We start from the raw sequence: 24204 nt of genomic DNA on the forward strand, positions 1-24204 counted from the left end.
TGGAGCTGTTCTGGGCTGGGCTTCTTCTCTAGGTGGATGTGGGGACAAAGCCTGCCCCATTCCTGCTGGGCATGCTGAGGTGGAAGCCTGGGGGGGGAGGAGGGGGTTTGGTTCCTTTTCTTTTTGCCAACCCAGAAGAGACTTTGGGGCTGCTGTTGAGCTTGGGGTAGGAACTGAGATGCTGGCAGAGGAGGGAGAGGAGAGGAAGATGCTTGAACCCTGCATCCTTTCTCCAGGAGCAAGCCAAACCCAACCCAACCTGAAAACTCCACCAAGCTTGGGGCCCCTCTTGTAGTGAGGGAATGAAGCAGCAGCTCCTTGGGATGAGTTCCTTGTGCTCCTCTGCTTCCCATTCCCTGCTGACCACCCTCAGCATGCTCACACTGGGGCTTCTCCTGACCCTCTGGAAGGTCCTCCTGACCCTCTGGAAGGTCCTCCTGAAGGTCCTCCTGCCTCCTCTCTCCTGTAGCATGCAGCTCAGAGGCTCCCCAGATCTTTCTGCTGTAGTTTGGAATTTCTCCTGTCAGGCTCAGGTTGGTTTGGGGTTGTTTTTTTTGTTTTTGTTTTTTTTTTTTTTCCACCCTCCCCACCTCCTGCTGCTCTATTTTGGGGTCATTTTTACTGCTTTCTAATCCAGCCCTTGACTGAGCTTCACCAAACACAAATTCTCAAGCAGCCTGAGGCAGGAGGGTTGGAACTGGAGGATCTTGAAGGTCTCTTCCAACCCATGGTAGGCTTCCATGAGTTTTCAGAAGCCCTTTGGGAGCAGGAGGAGCCTGAGGTGATGAGCTGCAGATGAGCTGCACTCCAGGCTGGGCTGAGGGAGGCTCCTGCTCAGGTTTTAGCAGCAATTGGGTGTCCAGATCTGGGTTATTGCACTTCAGGTTTTTATCCCAGTGACAAAAATAGGACTTGATAAAGAGGAGGAGGGGGGGAAAAAGCAACCAAGCATTAGGCTGTGAGCTCCTCCTGGCCCATCCCTCTGCTCCCCAGGGGACCAGCAGAGCAGAATCTCACTGCTTGCTGCCTTGAGGGGGGAAGAGCAGGGCTGAAAATGCCCCCTCCAGGCCTGGTTCCCATTTTGGGGTGGCACACTGAGGTGCCAGCACTGGGTTGGGTTTGGCTTCTCCTGCATCTCCCCACAGGTAAGTGTCTGGAGGAGGAAGCAGCCAGAGGAGAGGAGGCTCTGCTGTGGCCCAGCTGGCAGGGCAGAGGTGTTCAGAGCAGCTGAGGGCATTTCAGGCACAAGGGAATGTGGCAGAGGGCTGTGGGCAGCCTTGGGCCAGCTCTGAGCTGCCAGCTCCTTGCTGCTGCCAGGTGCCCAGGGGAGCTGATGGGCACCCAGCAAGGGTCTTGTGGGGCAGCCTCTGAGGAGTTTGAGTCCTTGGGGGGCTGCTGCTGCCTGCCCCCCCCTCCATGGGACACTTCCCAGCTGCCTGGGGCAGGAGGGGACCTGTCCCACCCCGGGGGCAGGCTCTGCCCCATGGCAGGAGGGCTGTGAGCAGTGTGTGGAGCTGGTGCTGGGCTCGGGGCTGGGACTGGCTGAGCCTGCAGGCCTCAGCTGTGCTCTCAGCTCCTGGCTGCCTGGGGCAGGGCAGTGCAGCTCCACCTCGGTGCCGGGGGTGGGGCAGGAGCAGGGAGCAGCTCTTCAGGGGCCTGGGGGCAGGGCTGAGGTTGCTCTGAGGACAGGGCTGCTGCCTCCCCCCCTCTGAGCTCCCCAGGCAGGCAGCAGGGGGGCTTAGGGAGCTGTCCCCCCCCTATCCACAGCCTCAATCTCCCTCCCCTCCCCCCTGCCTGTGCTCCCCAAGGGCTGCTAGGTGCCCCCCAGCCCCTGCTAGGTGCCCCCCAGCCCCTGCTGCTGTGGTCCAAAGGCTTCTGCCAGCTCCTGCCCTGCAGAGCCCTTTGGCTGCCTCCTGCCCTTCAGCTCCTCCTCAGTGCTGTGGCTCCTCTGCCCTCCCAGGGCTCCTTCCTCCCCCTCTGCAGGCTGGCAGGAGGCAAAATGCCCTTCCCAGGGGGCAGAGGGACAGCAGCACCCAACCTTGGCACAGCTGGGGGGGAGGGAGGGGCAGGTCCCCCCTGGGCAGCTCATCCTGGGGCAGGGCAGAGCTGAGCTGGTGGCTTTGGAGGGCAGGGAGTAGTTGGCAGCTTGAGCTCCTTGGCACAGAGCAGAGTTTGCAAGGAGAAAGCTCCAGAATTCCAAACCCAAAGCAGTTTCCTTCCTTTCTTTTCCTTTCTTTTCCTTTCTTTTCCTTTCTTTTCCTTTCTTTTCCTTTCTTTTCCTTTCTTTTCCTTTCTTTTCCCTTCTTTTCCTTTCTTTTCCTTTTCTTTTTCCTTTCTTTTCCTTTCTTTTTCCTTTCCTTTTTCCTTTCTTTTCCTTTCTTTTCCTTTCTTTTCCTTTCTTTTCCTTTCTTTTCCTTTCTTTTCCTTTCTTTTCCTTTCTTTTCCTTTCTTTTCCTTTCTTTTCCTTTCTTTTCCTTTCTTTTCCTTTCTTTTCCTTTCTTTTCCTAGCAGGGTGACAGCACTAAGGTAGCTCCAACTACTTGACAGTGTCCTTTTAAAGTCAATTCTCCATCTTCAAATGGACTCTTCCTTATGTTTGTATTTATAAATACCAATAAAAACCATTTTCCAAGCTGGGTTTTTACTGGAGGAACATCTCTGGAACAGGGACACCCACAGCAGGGGCTCCAGGGGGGGTGCCCAGCCCCACTCAGAGGTGCTGAGCTCCTCAGGGAGTTGTGTGAGGACAAAGATGGGAGGAGAAGAAGGCACTTTCCACTCCCACCCCAGGCACAGCCTCCGTCCCAGCCTCCTGCCCTGCTCCTTCCCCAGCCTCCTGCCCTGCTCCTTCCCCAGCCTCGCTCCCTGCTCCTTTCCCAGCCGGGGGAGGAGCAGACGGCAGCGTGCTGGGGACAGCTGTCACCAGCGCAGGATCAGAGGCATGGAGCTGAGCCAGGATGGGACCCGAGCCAGGATGGGTCCCTTCTCCTTGCCCCTCTGCGGGAGGGGCTGGGTGAGGCTGGCAGGGCTGGAGGGATGCTGAGCTGTGGGGGCTGGTGCCAGCCTCGGGCTCCTCTCTCCATGCCAGCTCCGGCGCTGGGGGCACAGCTGGCACGGGCGATGCAGCTCCAGGGCCAGGTGGTGCCCTCTGGAGCAGGCACTGCCCAGAGCCAGGACTCGCCCAGGGGCAGCGTCCCCTGGCCACCAGCTCTCCTTCGCTGGTGGCCACCGTGAAGCAGGTCTGGTCCAGCAGGTTCCTGATCAGCTGCAGGACCCTGGGGGGAGGTGAGGGCAGGCAGGCTGGGGCTGGGGGTGCCAGCCCAGCCCCCCGGAGCACTGCAGCAAGGGGCACCTGTGGGGGCTGAGCCTCGCTGGGAGCACATCGCAGACCCCAAGGCTGTGGCGTCCTGGCTGTCACCACCGCCTGGGTGTCCCCCCCTGGTCCTTCCTGAGTGTCCCTGACGAGGACGTGGATTCCGGAGGGTCCCTGCCGGGCCGGCTGCAGGATCTGGCCCGCGGGCAGCGTCCCAGGAGGCTTCGGCACCGTCAGCTCCAGGTACAGCCCTGGGACAGGAATAGGTAGGGATGGGGATGGGAATAGGATAGGGATGGGGACAGAGATGGGGATGGGAATAGGGATAGGATGGGGATGGGGACAGGGATAGGGATGGGAATAGGATGGGGATGAAGACAGGGATAGGGATGGAAATAGGATAGGGATGGGAATAGGATGGAGATGAAGACAGGGATAGGGATGGAAATAGGATGGGGATGGAGACAGGGATAAAGATGGGAATGTGATAGGATGGGGATGGGAATAGGATAGGGATGGAGACAGGGATAGGGGTGGGAATGGGATAGGATGGGGACAGGATAGCAGCAGGTTGGGGTCAGGGATGGGGCAGTGAGCAGAGAGCCTCCTGCCCCCCACCCCCGGGTGTCCTCCCCTTGTCCAAGGACATCTCCCCCCCCCCCCGCCCCAGCCATGCCAGTCCACCCTGTCCAGGGCAACAAGCCAAGGCTGCCCTGTGCCAGCCTCTGTGCCCAATCTCCCCCCCCCCCCCCCTCCCAGGCTGTGTTTTAATTCCTTTAATTTCACCCAGAATTGGCTCATTTGGAGGCAGAAAAAATGGGGAGGGGGAGGCGGCACTGACAGCCCCCTCCCCCCAGGTGTTAATGGGAGGGTTGGGGAGGGGGGCTATGGGTGCTGCTCCCCCCCATCCAGGGTGCAAACAGGGGGCCCGGGGGGTCTTGACCCCCTCCAGGTTGAAAACAGGGCAGGGTCTGGCGGTGCTGCACCTCCCACGGTGCACACAAGGAGGGGTCTGGGGGTGTTGACCCCACCAGGGTGCAAATTAGAGGGGGGGGTCCCCTCCCCACTATCCCTCCGTCTGCGACTGCTTGGAGATGGGGGGGTGGGGAGGGTGGTGCAAGCCCCTCCCCATGGGGGCCTACAGCCAATGGGCAGTCGCAGATTAGCATAAATCTCCATGCCCCCCCCGGGCGGGGTGGGACCGGCGGCAGCTTGAGCTCGGCGCTGTCGCGACAGCAGCGTTGGGGGCCAGGGGGGCAGCGAGGAGTGCATGACGGAGCCGCCCGGGGAGAACGAACCGGCGGGGACCACCCCCCACCCGGCACCGGGACCGGGACTGGGACCAGCAGCAAGGTACGGCTGGGGGAGGGGGACACGGACACAGTGCGGGGGGAGGGGGGGCATGGAGCATCCTGTCCCGGGTGCTGTTAGATGTTTTGGGGCGTTCCTGAGGGGATTCGGCCCCGGTGCCCCCTCCCCAGCCCTGCTGACTCGGATCCCGGGGCGGGCTGGGCTGCTGCAGCCGGGGAGCCGCAGCTTTAGGGGGGCTAAGAGGGGTCCCTGACATCCCTGCAGGGCCTCAGTCACCCGGGGGGGTCCCTTTGTCCCTTCCCAGGTCCCTGTCACCAGTGGGGGGGTCCCTGTCACCCCGAGGGTGGGCTCCTGTCCCTTCCCGGATCCCTGGCACTCCGTGGAGGGGTCCTTGGCACTCCTGGAGGGTCCCTGGCACCCGGAGGGGTCCTCTTGGCCCTCCCCTGCTCCCTTCCACCCGGGGGGGTCCCAGTCACTCCTGAGGGGGTCTTCCCCTGGTCCCTTCTTTCCGGGTCCCTGTCACCCCGAGGAGGGGTCCTCTTGTCCCTTCCCTGTCATCCCGGGGGGTGGTCCCTGGCACCTCACAGGCGGTGCCCATCGCGGGGGGCGGAGGGGGGGTGTCCCTGGCACCCTGGGGCGGGGGTCTCCCTGCGGCAGATGCAGAGGCTGAAGCGTTCCTTATCCCTCCAGACGCTGCTGCGGAGCAAGAGCTTGGAGAGCCTCTTCCCGCGGCGGGGGGCGGGGGTGCAGGGCCCGGGACCCCCCCCAGTGCCCCCTCGCACCCACGGCTTCCAGCAGCACAGCTTCAAGAAGCGGAGTCCCTGCGAGCTCTGCCGCCAGCTGATCGCGGGTGGGTGCTGGGGGAGGGGTGGGGGTGCAGGGAGCGTGGGGAGGGGGAGTGTCAATTCGTGTCCCTGGCCGGGACACCCCCCCACCCCCCACCCTCCCCTCGCTGCCCGCAGGCAACTCGTGGCAGGGGCTGCGGTGCAAGGCGTGCAAGGCTGGGGGGCACCTCTGGTGCTCCCTGGGCATCTCCCACCGGCAGTGCCCTGGCAAAACGGTAAGTGCTGGGGGGGCACAGCCCTATAGCCCCCCCCCCGGGCTCCCCGGCACAGCTCTGCTCCCTCCAACACAACTCTGCTCCCTCCAACACTGCTCTGCTCCCTCCAACACAGCTCTGCTCCCCCGACACAGCTCTGCTCCCCCCGGCACAGCTCTGCTCCCCCCGACACAGCTCTGCTCCCCCCGACACAACTCTGCTCCCCCCGGCACAGCTCTGATCCCTCCGACACAGCTCTGATCCCTCCGACACAGCTCTGATCCCTCCGACACAGCTCTGCTCCCCCCGGCACAGCTCTGATCCCTCCGACACAGCTCTGATCCCCTGACACAACTCTGATCCCCCCGACACAGCTCTGATCCCTCCGACACAGCTCTGATCCCCTGACACAACTCTGCTCCCCCCGACACAGCTCTGCTCCCCCGGCACAGCTCTGCTCCCCCCGACACAGCTCTGCTCCCCCGACACAGCTCTGCTCCCCCCACACAGCTCTGCTCCCCCCGACACAACTCTGCTCCCCCCGACACAGCTCTGCTCCCCCGACACAGCTCTGCTCCCCCCCGACCCAACTCTGCTCCCCCCGACACAGCTCTGCTCCCCCCGACACAGCTCTGCTCCCCCGACACAGCTCTGCTCCCCCCCGACACAACTCTGCTCCCCCCGACACAGCTCTGCTCCCCCCGACACAACTCTGCTCCCCCCGACACAGCTCTGCTCCCCCGACACAGCTCTGCTCCCCCCACACAGCTCTGCTCCCCCCGACACAACTCTGCTCCCCCCGACACAGCTCTGCTCCCCCCGACACAGCTCTGCTCCCCCCACACAGCTCTGCTCCCCCCGGCACAGCTCTGCTCCCCCCACACAACTCTGCTCCCCCCGGCACAGCTCTGCTCCCCCCGACACAGCTCTGCTCCCCCCACACAGCTCTGCTCCCCCCGACACAACTCTGCTCCCCCCACACAGCTCTGCTCCCCCCACACAGCTCTGCTCCCCCCGACACAACTCTGCTCCCCCCGACACAACTCTGCTCCCCCCGACACAGCTCTGCTCCCCCGACACAGCTCTGCTCCCCCCCGACACAACTCTGCTCCCCCCGACACAGCTCTGCTCCCCCCGACACAGCTCTGCTCCCCCGACACAGCTCTGCTCCCCCCACACAGCTCTGCTCCCCCCGACACAACTCTGCTCCCCCCGACACAGCTCTGCTCCCCCCGACACAGCTCTGCTCCCCCCACACAGCTCTGCTCCCCCCGGCACAGCTCTGCTCCCCCCACACAACTCTGCTCCCCCCGGCACAGCTCTGCTCCCCCCGACACAACTCTGCTCCCCCCGACACAACTCTGCTCCCCCCGACACAGCTCTGCTCCCCCCGACACAGCTCTGCTCCCCCCGACACAGCTCTGCTCCCCCCGACACAACTCTGCTCCCCCCACACAGCTCTGCTCCCCCGACACAGCTCTGCTCCCCCCACACAGCTCTGCTCCCCCGACACAGCTCTGCTCCCCCCGACACAACTCTGCTCCCTCCAACACAGCTCTGCTCCCCCCACACAGCTCTGCTCCCCCCACACAACTCTGCTCCCCCCGGCACAGCTCTGCTCCCCCCGACACAGCTCTGCTCCCCCCGGCACAGCTCTGCTCCCCCCGACACAGCTCTGCTCCCTCCAACACTGCTCTGCTCCCCCCGACACAACTCTGCTCCCCCCACACAGCTCTGCTCCCCCCACACAGCTCTGCTCCCCCCGACACAGCTCTGCTCCCCCCGGCACAGCTCTGCTCCCCCCACACAGCTCTGCTCCCCCCGACACAGCTCTGCTCCCCCCGGCACAGCTCTGCTCCCCCCACACAGCTCTGCTCCCCCCGACACAGCTCTGCTCCCCCCGGCACAGCTCTGCTCCCCCCGGCACAGCTCTGCTCCCCCCACACAACTCTGCTCCCCCGACACAGCTCTGCTCCCCCCGGCACAGCTCTGCTCCCCCCACACAGCTCTGCTCCCCCCGACACAGCTCTGCTCCCCCGGGGTCGAGGGTGCTGCAGGCGCCGGGGTGCACACGCGTGTGCAAGGAGCTGCGTGGGCACCGAGGTGTTCCCTCCGCCCTGCACACCCCCAGCTCTGTGTGTCCCCCCCCGCCTCGGGGGGCCCTGGGGGTGCTGGATCCCCTCCTTTGCGCCAAAATCCTTTTTTCCTTCCCCAAATATCCCTCCCCCTCCCCGCCCCTAATCGATTTATTTTTTTTTTTTCCCTTCCAGGTTGCCTCTTTCCGCCGCAATTTCAGCTCCCCCCTGCTGCTGCCAGGGCAGGGGGGCGCTGGGCAGGGTGAGCCCCCCCAAGGTGAGCCCCCCCCCCCCAGTCCCGGCTGCACCTAGCATGGGACACAAAGTGGAGTGGGGGGCTGGGAGGGGGTCCCTGACACCCCCTGTGCCACCCCCAGCCCCTGTGGATCCTGTGTACGAGGCACTGCGGGTTGGCACCTCCCTGGCACACGGCAGCAGCCCCCCAGAGCTGCCCCCCAGCTTCCAGGTACCCCCAGAACTGGGGAGGGAGAGGGATGGGAGCGGGGGGAGGGAGTGTGGGACCCCTCCCCGAGCCCTCCCTCTGCTCTAGGCTGACACAGCAGCAGCTGGAGAGGAGAGTGAGGACCCCCCGGGCAGCAGTGCCGGTGGTAAGGAGGTGTCATGGGGGTGGGGGCAGGAGGGGGGCTCAGGGCTGACTCTGTGTCCCCCCCCCCCCGGCGTGTCTCCACAGCTGTGACCCCAGCGGAGAGGGAGGGAGCAGAGGAGAGGAGCCTCGGGCAGCAGGTGGGGGGAGAAGGATGGGGATGAAAGGTGGGGAACTGGGGGGCTCCGGGGGGGCACCAGGCTGTGGGGCAGAGCTGGGAGCCGTGGGGCAGAGCCGGAGCCATGGGGCAGAGCTGGGAGCTGTGGGGCACAGCCGGGGCCGTGGGGCAGAGCTGGGAGCCGTGGGGCAGAGCCGGAGCCATGGGGCAGAGCTGGGAGCCGTGGGGCAGAGCTGGGAGCTGTGGGGCAGAGCTGGGAGCCGTGGGGCACAGCCGGAGCCGTGGGGCACAGCCGGAGCCATGGGGCAGAGCTGGGAGCTGTGGGGCACAGCCGGGGCCGTGGGGCAGAGCTGGGAGCCGTGGGGCAGAGCCGGAGCCATGGGGCAGAGCTGGGAGCTGTGGGGCACAGCCGGGGCCGTGGGGCAGAGCTGGGAGCTGTGGGGCAGAGCTGGGAGCCGTGGGGCAGAGCTGGGAGCTGTGGGGCAGAGCTGGCCGTGCCCGCAGCGTGCCCGCGGTGCCCCCCGCCGGGCCCCGGCTGCGATATTCTCCTAGGTGGCTCTCTACAAGTTCGTGCCCCGGGAGCAGCAGGACCTGGCCCTGCAGTGAGTGGGGAGGGGGCTGGGCCCACGTGCGGGGGTGCCCCACAGCTGCCCCACACCTCCCTCTTGCCAGGCCTGGGGACAGGGTGACGCTGGTGGACGACTCCAACGAGGACTGGTGGAAGGTCGGGGGGGGGGGGGGGCAGCAAGAGGGGCTGGGGGCACCGTGGGGGCTGGGGGAAGGCCCGGGGGAGACCCTGGGGGTCGGTGGGAGGTTGCCGGGGGGCTGGTGGAAGGCTGGGAGGGGTCTGGGGGAAGGTTTTGGGGTGACTGTGGAGGCCGGGGGGGTCTGGGGGTGGTGGAATGTCTGGGAGCAGCTCGGGGGCTGGCAGAAGGTGAGGAGGGGTCTGGAGGAAGGGCGGGGGGGCTCTGGGGGGCATGGTGGGGGCTGGCAGAAGGTGAGGGAGCACCAGGGGCTGCGGTAGGTGGTCAGGAGGCTCTTGGGTGGGCAGCAGCTGGGCAGCCAGGAGCCTGGGGAGGGGGCACTGGTGCCAGGGCACTCACTGGTGCTCGGGGGGGGGTCTCATCCTGGCGGTGCCACCCCTCAGGGCAAGGTGGGCGACCGCCTGGGCTTCTCCCCTGCCAACCCTGTGCAGAGGATCCGTCTGGGGAGAGCGTCTGGAGGAGCTGCCAGGCAGTGCCCGGGGACTGGCAGCAGGGCAGGATGAGCCTCAGGGAGAACCAGGTACAGGGCTGGCACCTCCCTGCCGCCCCGGGGCACCCCAGTGCCACCCTGGGGCACCCCGAGCTGAGGCTGCTCTCGGCAGGGTGCTGCCAGAGCCGTGCCCCACGCTCTGCCCCTGTCTGTGCCAGAGCAGCGTTGGCATGGGCAGGACCCAGGGCCTCCTGCGGGTGACCAGTGGCAAGAAGCGAGGGCTGGTGCCCGCCGAGGCTCTCACCCAGATCTGAGGGGCAGCCTCCAGCCCCCCCTGCCAGTGTCCCCTTGCCCATCCCGGGGGCACCACTGCCCCTGGCCCTCCACACCTCAGGAAGTCCAAACTGGGCAGACTTGAACCCCTCTGAGCCATGCCCAGGGGCCTGTGCCCAGTGTCTGCACCCCCACAGGGTACTGCCCTGCTGGCAGGGGACAGAGGAGGTGGCCCCCAGGGTGGCACTGCCCATGGCTAGGGGCACCCACGGAGCTGCTCCTAATTCCCTTCCTCCTATGTGTGCCAGTTGAAGTGTCTGGGCATAGCAGGGGGGTGTGCAGGGCACAGGTGTGCCAGTCCTACCAGGGCACACATCTGGCACACACCTCTGCCTGGGCACAGGCATCTGCCATGCCACACACACTCCAGAGCCACACACACCTGTACCTGGGCACAAACACCCTCTGCCACCCCCCACACCTGTGCCACCCCACCTGTGCCACCCAGCTTGCCCAAGCAATAACCCCCACCCCATGCCCAGGTGGCACCTGTGCCCACCCCTGGGGTGCCCCAGCCTGAGACATGACATTAAACTGCTGCTGCCCTGCTGTTGGTGCCACCAGGTCATGCTTCTGTGCCATCCAGAGGAGCTTTGGGCACAGGGGGGGCAGATGGGTACCCCCCCCAAGTGCTGTCCCCTTGCCTTGGTGCTGTGCCACCCACTGTGGGCACCAGGGCTGTCCTCTGGCCACATGAGTCATGCTGTGCCCAGCCATGGTGAGTCACCAATGGTGGTGCCAGCAGCTGGGCCAAGGACAGAGTGGGCAGCAGGGGGGGCACAGGGGGTGTCCTGGCACTGGGGAAGGTCACCCATGGGGACCTGGTGCATGGGCACAGTGTGAGGCAGGTGCCAAGGACTGGCCCTGGGGGCAACTGCCCCCTGCAGCCCTGTGGCCAGGCAGTGCCCTCAGCTGTGTGGTGAGGCAGGAGGCTGCCAGCTGCATTGCCCCAGGGGTGGGCACCGCTCCCCCAGCTCATAAAGCCTCCTGTGGGCACAGGGAGGGGGCACAGCTTGTAGGGGGCACTGTGCCCCTCTGTCCCTGCAGGGAGGTGGCAGTGCCAGCCAGCAGGTCTGCTAAGGAGCTGCCCAAGGAGCTCCCCAAGCCCTCCTGCACCTGACCCAGGTGAAGATGCCCCTGAGGGGGGGGGCTCGTGCCCAAGCCCCAACCCCCAGCCACGCCCCAGGGCTGCCCAGGCAGCTGGTTTGGTGCCCAGGGAGCAGGGCAGGGCTGGCAGCAGGCTGGGGGAGCTGCAGCTGCCCCCTCCCCACCCCCAGCCCCCGGGGGCAGAGCCAGGAGCAGAAGCCGTGGTGGGGCAGGCCTGGAGGGGTTTTACTGAAGGCTGCTGGGCAGTGCCCGGGCAGTGCCAGGCCTTCACTTCTTGGTCTCCTCCTCCTTGGAGAGGGTTTTGATGATTTCCTCCTTCTTGGCCTGCAGCCTCTCCTCGCGCCGCTTCCGAGCCTCCTTCGTCTTGGAGCGCCGAGCCTCGGCCTGGTCCCTGCGGGAGTGCGGGGGGGAGGGGCTCAGACAGACAGCAGCCTCCCCCTGCCCGCAGGAGCCTCCCCCTGCCCCCAGGAACCTCCCCCTGCCCGCAGGAACCTCCCCCTGCCCCCAGGAACCTCCCCCTGCCCCCAGGAACCTCCCCCTGCCCGCAGGAGCCTCCCCCTGCCCCCAGGAACCTCCCCCTGCCCCGCAGGAGCCTCCCCCTGCCCCAAGGAGCCTCCCCCTGCCCCCAGGAACCTCCCCCTGCCCCAGGAACCTCCCCCTGCCCAAGGAGCCTCCCCCTGCCCCCAGGAACCTCCCCCTGCCCCCAGGAACCTCCCCCTGCCCGCAGGAGCCTCCCCCTGCCCGCAGGAACCTCCCCTGCCCCCAGGAACCTCCCCCTGCCCCAAGGAGCCTCCCCCTGCCCCCAGGAACCTCCCCCTGCCCCCAGGAGCCTCCCCCTGCCCCCAGGAACCTCCCCCTGCCCCCAGGAACCTCCCCCTGCCCCAAGGAGCCTCCCCCTGCCCCCAGGAACCTCCCCTGCCCCCAGGAACCTCCCCCTGCCCCCAGGAACCTCCCCCTGCCCGCAGGAACCTCCCCCTGCCCCCAGGAGCCTCCCCCTGCCCCCAGGAGCCTCCCCCTGCCCGCAGGAACCTCCCCCTGCCCCCAGGAACCTCCCCCTGCCCCCAGGAGCCTCCCCCTGCCCCCAGGAACCTCCCCCTGCCCCCAGGAACCTCCCCCTGCCCCGCAGGAACCTCCCCCTGCCCCCAGGAACCTCCCCCTGCCCGCAGGAACCTCCCCCTGCCCCCAGGAACCTCCCCCTGCCCACAGGAACCTCCCCCTGCCCCGCAGGAGCCTCCCCCTGCCCCCAGGAACCTCCCCCTGCCCCGCAGGAGCCTCCCCCTGCCCCCAGGAACCTCCCCCTGCCCCGCAGGAGCCTCCCCCTGCCCCCAGGAGCCTCCCCCTGCCCCATAGGATCCTGCAGGAGTCTCCTCTCACCCCCCAGGAGCCTCCCCCTGCCCCATAGGATCCTGCAGGAGTCTCCTCTCACCCCACAGGAGCCTCCTCCTGCCCCATAGGATCCTGTAGGAGCCTCCCCCTGCCCCCGCAGGAACCTCCCCCTGCCCCGCAGGATCCTGCAGGAGCCTCCCGGGGCTCCAGCAGAGGCAGCAGTGGCAGGGGGCAGCCTGCAGGTGGTCTCCAGCCCCCAGGGGGTTCCCAGACTCACGCCAGGAGCTTCTTGCGAGCCTTGTCTGCCTTCAGCTTGTGGATGTGCTCCATCAGGATCCTCTTGTTCTTGAAGACATTGCCCTTCACCTTCAGGTACAGGCTGTGGTACCTGAGGGGCAGGGCACAGCCTGCTGAGGCCACACCAGGGCTGCTCTGGGCCCCCCACTGCAGCCAGGACACTGAGGGGTCCAGAGGAGGGCAAGCAGGGTGGGGAAGGGGCCGGGGAGGGGCAGGTTGTGGGCTCTGAGGGCTCTGGGCCCCTCTCTGGCCTGCCTCTGCCAGCTGCCCTCGGGGCACAGGGGAGGCTGAGGGAGGCCTGGTTGCCCTCTGCAGCTCCCTGAGAGGAGGCTGCAGCCAGGGGGGGCTTGGGCTCTGCTCACAGGAAATGGCCTCAAGCTGCAGCAGGGGAGGCTCAGGTTGGACAATTCCTTCCCAGGGAGGGTTCCCAGGCCCTGGCTCACCCCTGGAGGTGCCTCAGAGCCACCTGGATGTGGCTGGGTGGCAGTGGTGTGGTTGGGAGCTCTGGGGGAGAGGCTGGGGCTTGATGAGCTCCAAGCTCCCTTCCAACCTCAGCAGCTCCATGGAACTGCACTGGGAATGGAGCTGCCCAGAGACCAAAGCCCTGCCCAGAGACCAAAGCCCTGCCCAGGAGACCAAAGCCCTGCCCAGGAGACCAAAGCCCTGCCCAGAGACCAAAGCCCTGCCCAGAGACCAAAGCCCTGCCCAGGAGACCAAAGCCCTGCCCAGAGACCAAAGCCCTGCCCAGAGACCAAAGCTCTGCCCAGCTCCCAGACATCCTCCTGGCCCCGGGGTGCTGTGGGGAGCAGGATCCCTCCTGGGAGCAGGCAGGGAGACCCTGCTGGGATGCCTCTGAGGAGCAGCTCCTGTGCCAGGCTCCCTGGGGAGGGCTTTCAGAGGCAGGGGGAGCCCAGGCAGGGCTGGGGGTGCCCAGGCAGGGCTGGGGGGTGCCCAGGCAGGGCTGGGGGTGCCCAGGCAGGGCTGGGGGATGCTCTGGCAGGGCTGGGGGATGCTCAGAGCAGGGCTGGGGGATGCTCAGAGCAGGGCTGGGGGATGCTCAGGCAGGGCTGGGGGATGCTCAGAGCAGGGCTGGGGGATGCTCAGAGCAGGGCTGGGGGATGCTCAGGCAGGGCTGGGGGATGCTCAGGCAGGGCTGGGGGATGCTCAGAGCAGGGCTGGGGGATGCTCAGAGCAGGCTGGGGGATGCTCAGAGCAGGGCTGGGGGATGCTCAGAGCAGGGCTGGGGGATGCTCAGAGCAGGGCTGGGGGATGCTCAGAGCAGGGCTGGGGGATGCTCAGGCAGGGCTGGGGGATGCTCAGAGCAGGGCTGGGGGATGCTCAGAGCAGGGCTGGGGGATGCTCAGAGCAGGGCTGGGGGATGCTCAGAGCAGGGCTGGGGGATGCTCAGAGCAGGGCTGGGGGATGCTCAGAGCAGGGCTGGGGGATGCTCAGAGCAGGGCTGGGGGATGCTCAGAGCAGGGCTGGGGGATGCTCAGAGCAGGGCTGGGGGATGCTCAGAGCAGGGCTGGGGGATGCTCAGGCAGGGCTGGGGGATGCTCAGAGCAGGGCTGGGGGATGCTCAGAGCAGGGCTGGGGGATGCTCAGGCAGGGCTGGGGGATGCTCAGAGCAGGGCTGGGGGATGCTCAGAGCAGGGCTGGGGGATGCTCAGAGCAGGGCTGGGGGATGCTCAGAGCAGGGCTGGGGGATGCTCAGAGCAGGGCTGGGGGATGCTCAGAGCAGGGCTGGGGGATGCTCAGAGCAGGGCTGGGGGATGCTCAGAGCAGGGCTGGGGGATGCTCAGGCAGGCTGGGGATGCTCAGGGCAGGGCTGGGGATGCTCAGAGCAGGGCTGGGGGATGCTCAGAGCAGGGCTGGGGGATGCTCAGAGCAGGGCTGGGGGATGCTCAGAGCAGGGCTGGGGGATGCTCAGAGCAGGGCTGGGGGATGCTCAGGCAGGGCTGGGGGATGCTCAGAGCAGGGCTGGGGGATGCTCAGAGCAGGGCTGGGGGATGCTCAGAGCAGGGCTGGGGGATGCTCAGAGCAGGGCTGGGGGATGCTCAGAGCAGGGCTGGGGGATGCTCAGAGCAGGGCTGGGGGATGCTCAGAGCAGGGCTGGGGGATGCTCAGAGCAGGGCTGGGGGATGCTCAGAGCAGGGCTGGGGGATGCTCAGAGCAGGGCTGGGGGATGCTCAGAGCAGGGCTGGGGGATGCTCAGAGCAGGGCTGGGGGATGCTCAGAGCAGGGCTGGGGGATGCTCAGAGCAGGGCTGGGGGATGCTCAGAGCAGGGCTGGGGGATGCTCAGAGCAGGGCTGGGGGATGCTCAGAGCAGGGCTGGGGGATGCTCAGGCAGGGCTGGGGGATGCTCAGAGCAGGGCTGGGGGATGCTCAGGCAGGGCTGGGGGATGCTCAGAGCAGGGCTGGGGGATGCTCAGGCAGGGCTGGGGGATGCTCAGGCAGGGCTGGGGATGCTCAGAGCAGGGCTGGGGGATGCTCAGGCAGGGCTGGGGGATGCTCAGAGCAGGGCTGGGGGATGCTCAGGCAGGGCTGGGGGATGCTCAGAGCAGGGCTGGGGGATGCTCAGAGCAGGGCTGGGGGATGCTCAGGCAGGGCTGGGGGATGCTCAGGCAGGGCTGGGGGATGCTCAGAGCAGGGCTGGGGGATGCTCAGAGCAGGGCTGGGGGATGCTCAGAGCAGGCTGGGGTGCTCAGCAGGCTGGGGGATGCTCAGGCAGGGCTGGGGGATGCTCAGAGCAGGGCTGGGGGTGCTCAGAGCAGGGCTGGGGGATGCTCAGGCAGGGCTGGGGGATGCTCAGGCAGGGCTGGGGGATGCTCAGGCAGGGCTGGGGGATGCTCAGGCAGGGCTGGGGGATGCTCAGGCAGGGCTGGGGGATGCTCAGGCAGGGCTGGGGGTGCCCAGGCAGGGCTGGGGGTGCCCAGGCAGGGCTGGGGGATGCTCAGGCAGGGCTGGGGGTGCTCAGGCAGGGCTGGGGGATGCTCAGGCAGGGCTGGGGGTGCTCAGGCAGGGCTGGGGGTGCTCAGGCAGGGCTGGGGGTGCTCAGGCAGGGCTGGGGGTGCTCAGGCAGGGCTGGGGGGTGCTCAGGCAGGGCTGGGGGTGCTCAGGCAGGCCTGGGGGATGCTCACATGTGGCGATCAATCTTCTTGGACTCTCTGTATCTGCGCAGCAGGCGCCGCAGGATCCTCATCCTCCTCATCCAGGTCACCTTCTCAGGCATCCGAGCGTTGGCTGTGCCCTTCCTCTTCCCTAGGGAGGGAGAAAGCCAGCTGGGAATGAGGCCCAATTCCTGCTCCTGATGGAGGGTTTCAGCCTTCTGCTCTCCAAACTGTCTGGGTTTAGGCCCTGCCAAGGGACTCCTGGAGGTGATTTTAGCATCCCAGAGTGGTTTGGGTTGGGAGGGACCTCCGAAGGGCATCCAGTCCAAACCCCTCCTCTGGATCAGGCTGCCCAGAGCCCTGGAGAGCCTCACCTTGAGTATCTCCAGGGATGAGGCCCCTGGGCAACCTGTGGCAGTGTTCCAGCACCCTCATGGTGCAGAATTTGCTCCTCAGAGGGGTGCTAAGGCCAAAGAATTGCCTGGGTGTGAGCTTCCTCAGGGAGCTGCTGTGGTGTAATCACCACTCCTAGAATCCTGGAATGGCTCAAGTTGGAAGGGACCTCAGGGTTCATCCAGTTCCAACCCCCCAGCCATGGGCAGGGACCCCTCCCACCAGCCCAGGGTTGCTCAAGGCCTCATCCAGCCTGGCCTTGAACACCTGCAGATTGCTCCAGGGCAGCCTGTGGGGTGCCCACAGAATTGTCAGGGTTGGAAGGGACCCTGAGGATCATCCAGTTCCAACCCCCTGCCATGGACAGGGATACCTCCCACTAGGATCAGGCTGCTCAGAGCCGCCTCCAGCCTGGCCTTAGAAACCTCCAGGGATGGGATGGAGCACCCACAACCTCCCTGGGCCACCAGCTGCAGTGTTCCACCACCTTCATGGTGCAGAACTTGTTCCTCACATCCCATTTCCATCTCCTCTCACTCCAAACCACTTCCCCTCATCCTCTCACTGCAGGCCTTTGGATGATCTCTCTCCACCCTTCTTGCAGATTGCTCCAGGGCAGTCTGTGGGGTGCCCCTGCAGCATGGCAAGCCCCCAGCTGGCAGGCAGCACTCACCAATGCCCATGTGCCTGCCCTTCCTCCGTGCCAAGGTGTTCTTCCTGCAGCGGGCACGGGAGTGGACGGTCACAGGCTTGCGGATGATCAGCCCATCCTTGATCAGCTTCCTGATCTGCTGACCTGTGGGGAAGAGACTTCCAGCCTCAGCACCTTCAAACTGCCAGAAGAGGAGGCACGAAGCAAAGCCAGGCTGAGAGGAAAAGGTTCCAAGGTAAAGCACAAACCAGAGCTTCCCCCAGGGGTTCACGGAATGGGTTGGGTTGGAAAGGGCCTTCAAGATCAGCCAGTCCCAAGCCTCTCTTGTGGGCAGGGACACCTCCCCCTGCAGCCCAGGTTGCTCAAGGCCTCATTCAGCCTGGCCTTGAACACCAGGCTGTTGGAGTGGCTCTTTTCCCCTCACTATGTTCCAAAGCCACTACCAAGGCCTATCAGGCACATCAGCACACCGGGGGCTCTGTAAGCCCTGCTGATGGCTTCCCTTCCCCTTCCTGGGGGTCTCTCTAAGCCCTGCTGATGGCTTCCCTTCCCGGGGGTCTCTCTAAGCCCTACTGATGGCCTCCCTTCTCCTTCCTGGGGGTCTCTCTAAGCTCTACTGATGGCTTCCCTTCTCCAAGTGCAAAGCAGCTGCCCAGGTGCCAGGATTTTACCCAAGCTCCCCTCAGTGCCACGGGGCTGCTGCGGAAGCCTCACCCCGCACCCCCCGGGGCCGCACACGCTCGGCGCGGCCGGGCGGCGGCTCCGTCACTTACGCGAGTTGGCATTGGCGATCTCGTTGGTTTCGTTGGGGTCCAACCAAACCTTCTTCTTGCCGCAGCGCAGTACGCTGGAGGCCAGCCGCTTCTGGAGCCGGAGCATACTGCGGGGGAGCAGGCACAGGGCTCAGCGCCAGCCTCGCCTCCCCGGCCGGGACGGGGCCTGCCCAGCGCCCGCAGGGCCTGCGCCTGCCCGCAGCGAGTCCGGCTCGGCAGGACGGGGAAGGGGAGAGCCGCCGAGGGCTGGGGAGCAGCGAGCAGCGCCCCCGGCCCCGCTGCTTCCCCCCCTGCCGCCATTTCGCCCTCTCCCCAGAGCGCGGCCCTCGCCATTTCCCCCCTCAGGCCCGAGCAGGCCGCGGCCGCTTCGCGGGGCTCGGGGACACCCCACAGGCTGCGGGGACAGCCCACAGGCGGCGAACCCTCCCCGTACAACACCCCCGGTATGGAAGGGACCCCGGCGGGGCCTCCTCAGTGCCCGGAACAGGCCTGGGAAGGCAGCGAAACAAAACCACCTCACCTCATGGCGCCGGCCGGAGCGAGAGGGAGAGGAGGGAGAGGCCCTGGGCGCGCCCAGCGCGGGGGGGGGGGAGCGGAATGTACCACCCGGGGACAGACCCGCTCCGGTCCCGCGGCCTCCAGAGGGCTCAAACAGCGGCGAGAGATGAGATGCGGAGGGGTGAAGTGGAGAGAAAAAACAAAGAGCTGGAGCCCACTCGGGACGTGGGAGAAGGGACGCGGATCCCTCCGCGAACTCCCCCCGCCAGGGTGAGGCAGGGTGGTACAGGCCGGGCCGGCGCATGCGCGGAGGAGGCTGCGGGCGACACGTGGGGGAGTGGGGAGGGGAGTGGGGGGGAATGGGGGCTGGAGGAGTGGGGGGCACTGGGGCGAAACTGGAGCTAGGCTGGGGGTCAGGGATTGGGGAGCACTGGGGTGAGACTGGAGCTGAGCTGGGGTCAGGGATTGGGGAGCACTGGGGTGAGACTGGAGGTGAGCTGGGGGTCAGGGATTGGGGAGCACTGGGGTGAGACTGGAGCTGAGCTGGGAGCAGGGATTGGGGATCCCTGGGGTGAGACTGGAGGTGAGCTGGGGGTCAGGGATTGGGGAGCACTGGGGTGAGATTGGAGGTGAGCTGGGGGCAGGGACTGGGGAGCCCTGGGGTGGAACTGGAGCTGAGCTGGGGGTCAGAGTCTGTGGAGCACTAGGCTGAAACTGGAGAGGGGCTGGGATTGAGACTGGGGTGGACTGGAGAGGAGCTGGGGGTCAGGGATTGGGGAGCCCTCAAGAGGTGGTGAGAGGGCTGCAGGGAGGGCTGGCACTGGCCAGGAGCCACGGAGCCATCAGATCATGGAATGGGTTGGGTTGAAGGCACCTCAAAGCTCATCCAGTCCAAGCCCCCTGCAGCCAGCAGGGACAGCCCCAGGCAGAGCAGGCTGCTCAGAGCCCCAAACGAGGGGGAATGGTTTGGAGCTGAGGGTCAGACTGGCTCTGGGGAAGAAGCTCTGCAGTGTGAGGGTGCTGAGACTCTGGCACAGGCTGCCCAGGGAGGCTGTGGCTGCCTCTTCCCTGGAGGTGTTCAAGGCCAGGCTGGATGAGGCCTGAAGCATCTGAGCCTAGCTGAGAGGTGTCCCTGGGCATGGTGAGGAGCTTGGAGCAGAGGAGCTCTGAGGTCCCTTCCAAGCTGAGCCACTCTGGGGTTCTTATGAGTTGCAAAGGACCTTCAGGATCATCCTGTCCAACGCCCCTGCACTCAGCACCTATCCAGGCTGCCCAGGACCACATCAACCCCGACCTTGACTATCTCCAGCGGGGGGGTGGGACCTTTTTAACCCTCCTGATGCTCCAAAGCACCCCAAAAATCCCTCATTTTGCAGCTGTTTTCCTTCTTTCCTTCCAGCTTCTGCAGGCTGTGAGGGGCTGGAGGGTGAAAGCTCCTCTGAGAGGAGCTGCTGCTGGGTTCCCTCCTGGATCTGGTGGCCGTGGCACAGGCAGCATATGGCATGGGGAGAGAGAGGAGCTGATGGCAACAGATTGATTGATTTCTTTATTTATTTAATTTTTGTTGTTGTTGTTGTTATTCATTTGGAGGGGAAAACAGAGACAAAACACAGCCCTGAGCTGTTGGGAAACTGACTGAACCCTTGCAGAAAACAAAAACACCGAGAGCTGGGGCTGGGGGCTGCCATCCGTGGCCCAGGGAATGGGGGTTGGAGGTTTGGTGCTGGGAAAGTGAAGTCCTGGAAAGGGTTTGGCAAAGCAGGGGGGGGGGGGGGGGGTTGGGGGGGGTGGGCTGGGAGGTGGCAGAGTGGAGGTGGAGGGCCTGGAGCCTTAGGGAAGTGTCAGCTTGAGGAGGCAAATCCACAGCACCCCAGCGTGGGGAGGGGGCTCTGGAGCTCAGCCAGAGCTGCAGCAGGGCACCCACAGCAGCCTGCCCGGGGGCACAGTGCCCAGGGGGGGTTGGAAGCTCTCCACAACCTCTTTGGGCAGCCTGCTCCAGCAGCCTCACACCAAGGAAGTTTCTCCTGATGGCATTTCCTGGGTGCCACTTTGTGCCCATTGCCCCTTGGCCTGTCCCTGGGCACCACTGAGCAGAGCCTGGCCCCAGCCCCTTGCCCCCTACCCTTTAGCCCCCTCTGGGGCCAAGCAGCCTCAGCTCCCTTGGAGCCTGCAGCCAGGTGCAGGGATGCTGCTCCCTGCCCCCAGAGAGGTTCTGCCACCCACTCTGTTGGCATCCTACACTGAATGGGCACATCCATAGCTTTGTGCCCACCGAGAAGGGAGCAGTGGGCATCCCAGTGAGCCCAGCTGAGGGGTTGTGGGGGCACACTGTGCCCTGGCAGTGCAGGTGGCACCCCAGCTGAGGGGTTGTGGGGGCACACTGTGCCCTGGCAGCACAGGTGGCAGCAAGGGGCAGGGAGATCAGAACAGCCCTGGCAGAGGGAAGGGAACGATTCCATGATTGCATTCCACACCCACGCAGCTGCCAGGGAATGGTGGGGGTGTGCCTGGGCATGCTCCCCTCTGCCTCTGCCCTGGCATCCAGCTCTGCCCCCCCCCCAAAACGCCCACCAGGGGCTTCAGCCCTGGCCAAGGTGGGGGTCAATGAAATGCCAACACCCCGAGATTGCCCCTGGCACAGGGGTGGGCACAAGCAGGGCTCTGTGGGTTTGGTGGTGCCAGGGCACCTTGGGCACACCCTGTGGGACCTCGGGCAGCTCAGCCTGCTCCAAGCCCCCCTCCCCCTTCCCCACCTTGCTGGCTGCCCTGGAGCCGGTGCCAGTCGCAGGCAGCTTTGGGTGCCGGTGCTGGCTGGGGGCTGAGGATGGAAAATGTGGCTCCAGCTGCCCCCTGCCCCCCACGCAGCCCCCGCGGGAGTGGCACAGGAGCAGGAGGAGCTCCCCCGCGGCGTGCGCTGGGGCCGGGGGGGAGGGGGCCGAGGAATGTTCAACTTCCCAGCAGCCGGCGGCGGCGGCGCCTGGGGGCAGCTGTGTGAGATGAGTGCAGCAGGGCTCAGCCTGCGGGTGCCAGGGCAGCGGTGCCCAGCCCCGGTGCCAGCAGGGGGGCCCTGAGGAGGGGCAGAGGGACGCCAGGTGCCCCCCACCTCCATCAAGCAGGTGAAAAACTGGGCTGGACCCCTGCGATGTGGGGAGAGGGGGTCGGGTTTGCACCCCGCAGTCCCCCTCTTTTATTTCCCCCTCCTCTATTTTATTTCCCTCTCCCCTCCTTTTACTTCCCCCTCCTCTCTTTTACTTCCCCCTCCCTCTTTTACTTCCCCCTCCCCTCCTTTTACTTCCCCCTCCCCTCTTTTACTTCCCCCTCCCCTCTTTTACTTCCCCTCCTCCTTCTACTTCCCCCTTCCCTCTTTTACTTCCCCCTCCCCTCTTCTACTTCCCCCTCCCCTCTTTTACTTCCCCCTCCCCTCTTTTACTTCCCCTCCTCCTTCTACTTCCCCCTTCCCTCTTTTACTTCCCCCTCCCCTCTTCTACTTCCCCCCTCCCCTCTTTTACTTCCCCCTCCCCCTTTTACTTCCCCCTCCCCCTTTTACTTCCCCCTTCCATCTTTTATTTCCCCCTCCCCTCTTCTACTTCCCCCTCCCCTCTTTTACTTCCCCCTCCCCTCTTCTACCTCCCCCTCCCCCCCCTTTACTTCTCCCTCCCCTCTTCCATTCCCCCTCCTCCTCACGATGAAGGAGCAGCTTTTGGGGGGCGGGGAGGGGGGGGTAGGTACCTATATTAAAATTCGAGGAGGGGGAGGATCAAATCCTTCCATCCCTCCCTGGAATTCGATGGGATCGACCGAGGCGGAGGCATCGACCGTGGCGGAGGCGTCCACCTCGCGCCGTCCTTCATCCTTCATCCCTCCTCCTCCTCCTCCTCCTCCTCCTCCTCCTCTCGCTCACTGGAGGCCAGGCCTGGCTTCCATCGTCATCATTTATCTCTCTGTGCGCCCCCCACCCCCCCTTTTTTTTTTTTTTTCCCCGTCCAGCCCTCCCCTGTTCCACCTCCCTCCCACCCCCTATCCCCCCCCCCCCCCCCCCTCCCCCATCTGAAAAAAAAAAAAAAAAAAAAAAAGGGAATCCAGCGAGCTCCATGGTTCGGGAAGGGGGAATGGCTCGGACCCCTTACAGCTCAACCCAGGACATCCAGATGGACGTCTTCGACAACGCCACCCTCCAGGTGACCCCCCCGCGACCCCCACCCCGCGATGGGGTTGGAAATTGAGGGGGGAGGGGGCTGCATGAAAAGGGGAGGGGGGGGGGTCTATACCCATCGATTCCTCCATCGCCGGCGGCGATGGAGGAATCGATGGGGTTAGACCCCCCCCCCCCCCCTCCCCCCCAGGTCTCTCTTCTCCCTCATCCCGACCCCTCCATCCCATAATTGAATTCTTTCGACCCCCACCGTTAGCTCGCCACCAGCAGGAGGGACCCCCAAACGCAGCCCCCTCCCCACCCCCAACCATTAACCCCCCGTAAGCAGGGGGGGACCCCCAAATAGCTGCCCCACCCCCTAGCCAACCTCCCACCCCCCCCAACCATTAACCCCCCACAAGCAGGGGGGGACCCCCAAATAGCCCCCACCCCACCACCCCCAAACCATTAGCTCCTCCTATCCAGGAGGGACCCCCAAATTCCGCCCTCCCCCACCCCATAACCAACCTCCCCCCCCCCCCCCGAGCCATTGGCTCCCCAAATCCAGGTGTGTCCCCCCCCCAACTTTCCCCCCAGCCCATAAGCAAAAAGGACCCCAAATAAACGCCCCCCACCCTATAACCAACCCCCCCCACACCCCATAACCAACCCTCCCCCCCCATCCATTAGCTCCCCAGAAGCAGGGGGGGACCCCCAAATAGCCTCCCCCCCCCCTCCATAGCCAATTTCCCTCCGCCCCCCCCAATCATTAGCTCCTCCTATCCAGGAGGGACCCCCAAATTCCCACCCCCCACCCTATAACCAACCTCCCCGCCAGCCATTGGCTCCCCATAAACAGGGGGGACCCCAACTACAGCCCCCACCCCATAACCATTCTCCTCCCCGGACCATTAGCTCCCCATAAGCAGGGGGGACCCCCAAATAACCCCTCCCACCCCATAACCAAGATCCCCCCGCCCCCCCATCCATTACCTCCTCATATCCAGGGGGGACCCCCAAATTCCCACCCACACCCTAAAAGCAACCCTCTCCCCCCATAACCAACCTCCCCCCCTCCAGCCATTGGCTCCCCACAAGCAGGGGGGGACCCCCAAACTCTCCCCCCACCCCATAACCAATTTCCCCCCCCAGCCATTGGCTCCCCACAAGCAGGGGGGGACCCCCAAACTCTCCCCCCACCCCATAACCAATCTCCCCCCCCAGCCATTGGCTCCCCACAAGCAGGGGGGGACCCCCAAACTCTCCCCCAACCTCATAACCAATCTCCCTCCCCGCCTTTGGCTTCCCTACTATGAGGGGGGGACCTCCTCTATGCTAAGACGAAGAAGACCTTCCCTCGTGAAGTACACGCACCCGCGATAAGACCTCTCTCAGATGCTTAGCCCTCCCCCCGCATTGGTCCCCACAAGCAAGGAAGGGGTGGGTGTTTTGTTGGGGAGCGCTCAAAGCGGCATAACTGATAGGTCCGCGTACGCGGCTCTTTTTCGACACACCACTCCTCTAGAGACCAATCTCCCCGCCCCATTACTCCCAAGGACGCGCGCTACACTATGTGTCGCCACACACCACATACGTATTACCAGAAGAGACCAGCGGACGTGGGTGAGCACGCTTTGCGTGAATATAGTAGGGTAGAGATATCGTGGTTAGCGCGTGGCGAGGGGATGTAACGCGCTCTCGCGTCGGAGGCAGGGGGCGAGGGATGAGAGCCCGGGAGGGGCGCCGAGGAGGTGGGGGGGGGAGGGGCTTGGAGGGGAGAGTGCCGGGGTCGGAGGGACTGGGTTTGAATGAGGGAGGGCGCGGTAGCGTGAAAGGGGAGGCGTTTGGGCAGGAGCGAAGGAGGGCGAAGGGGGGAGCGGGGCCCGTGAGCGTGGGTTGTGATATGAGTCGGTGTGCAGTGCGGAGGT

General features: G+C 65.4%; 2 protein-coding genes across 2 annotated transcripts; one reads left to right on the forward strand and one right to left on the reverse strand.

Annotated features, from left to right (window-relative positions):
- The first annotated feature begins 5281 nt into the window (after nt 1–5281).
- Nucleotides 5282–9968, forward strand: STAC2 (SH3 and cysteine rich domain 2). The gene is given in 9 exon segments (XM_054396803.1): nt 5282–5474; nt 5587–5684; nt 7934–8015; nt 8116–8204; nt 8965–9062; nt 9133–9184; nt 9608–9662; nt 9665–9744; nt 9873–9968. Coding segments are annotated over 9 exon segments (843 nt in total).
- Nucleotides 9969–11307: 1339 nt separating this feature from the next.
- On the reverse strand, nt 11308–18198 carry RPL19 (ribosomal protein L19). Its single transcript, XM_054396776.1, has 6 exons — nt 18167–18198; nt 17647–17753; nt 16895–17017; nt 15859–15979; nt 12698–12808; nt 11308–11485 (listed from the first exon to the last, which is right to left on the reverse strand). The coding sequence occupies exons 1-6, from the start codon at nt 18169–18171 to the stop codon at nt 11362–11364; spliced, it is 591 nt and encodes a 196-aa protein (XP_054252751.1). The 5' UTR covers nt 18172–18198; the 3' UTR covers nt 11308–11361.
- Nucleotides 18199–24204: the final 6006 nt, after the last annotated feature.

This window comes from Indicator indicator, chromosome 39, assembly GCF_027791375.1.
Source record: "Indicator indicator isolate 239-I01 chromosome 39, UM_Iind_1.1, whole genome shotgun sequence".
In the NCBI taxonomy this organism is placed as follows: domain Eukaryota; kingdom Metazoa; phylum Chordata; class Aves; order Piciformes; family Indicatoridae; genus Indicator; species Indicator indicator.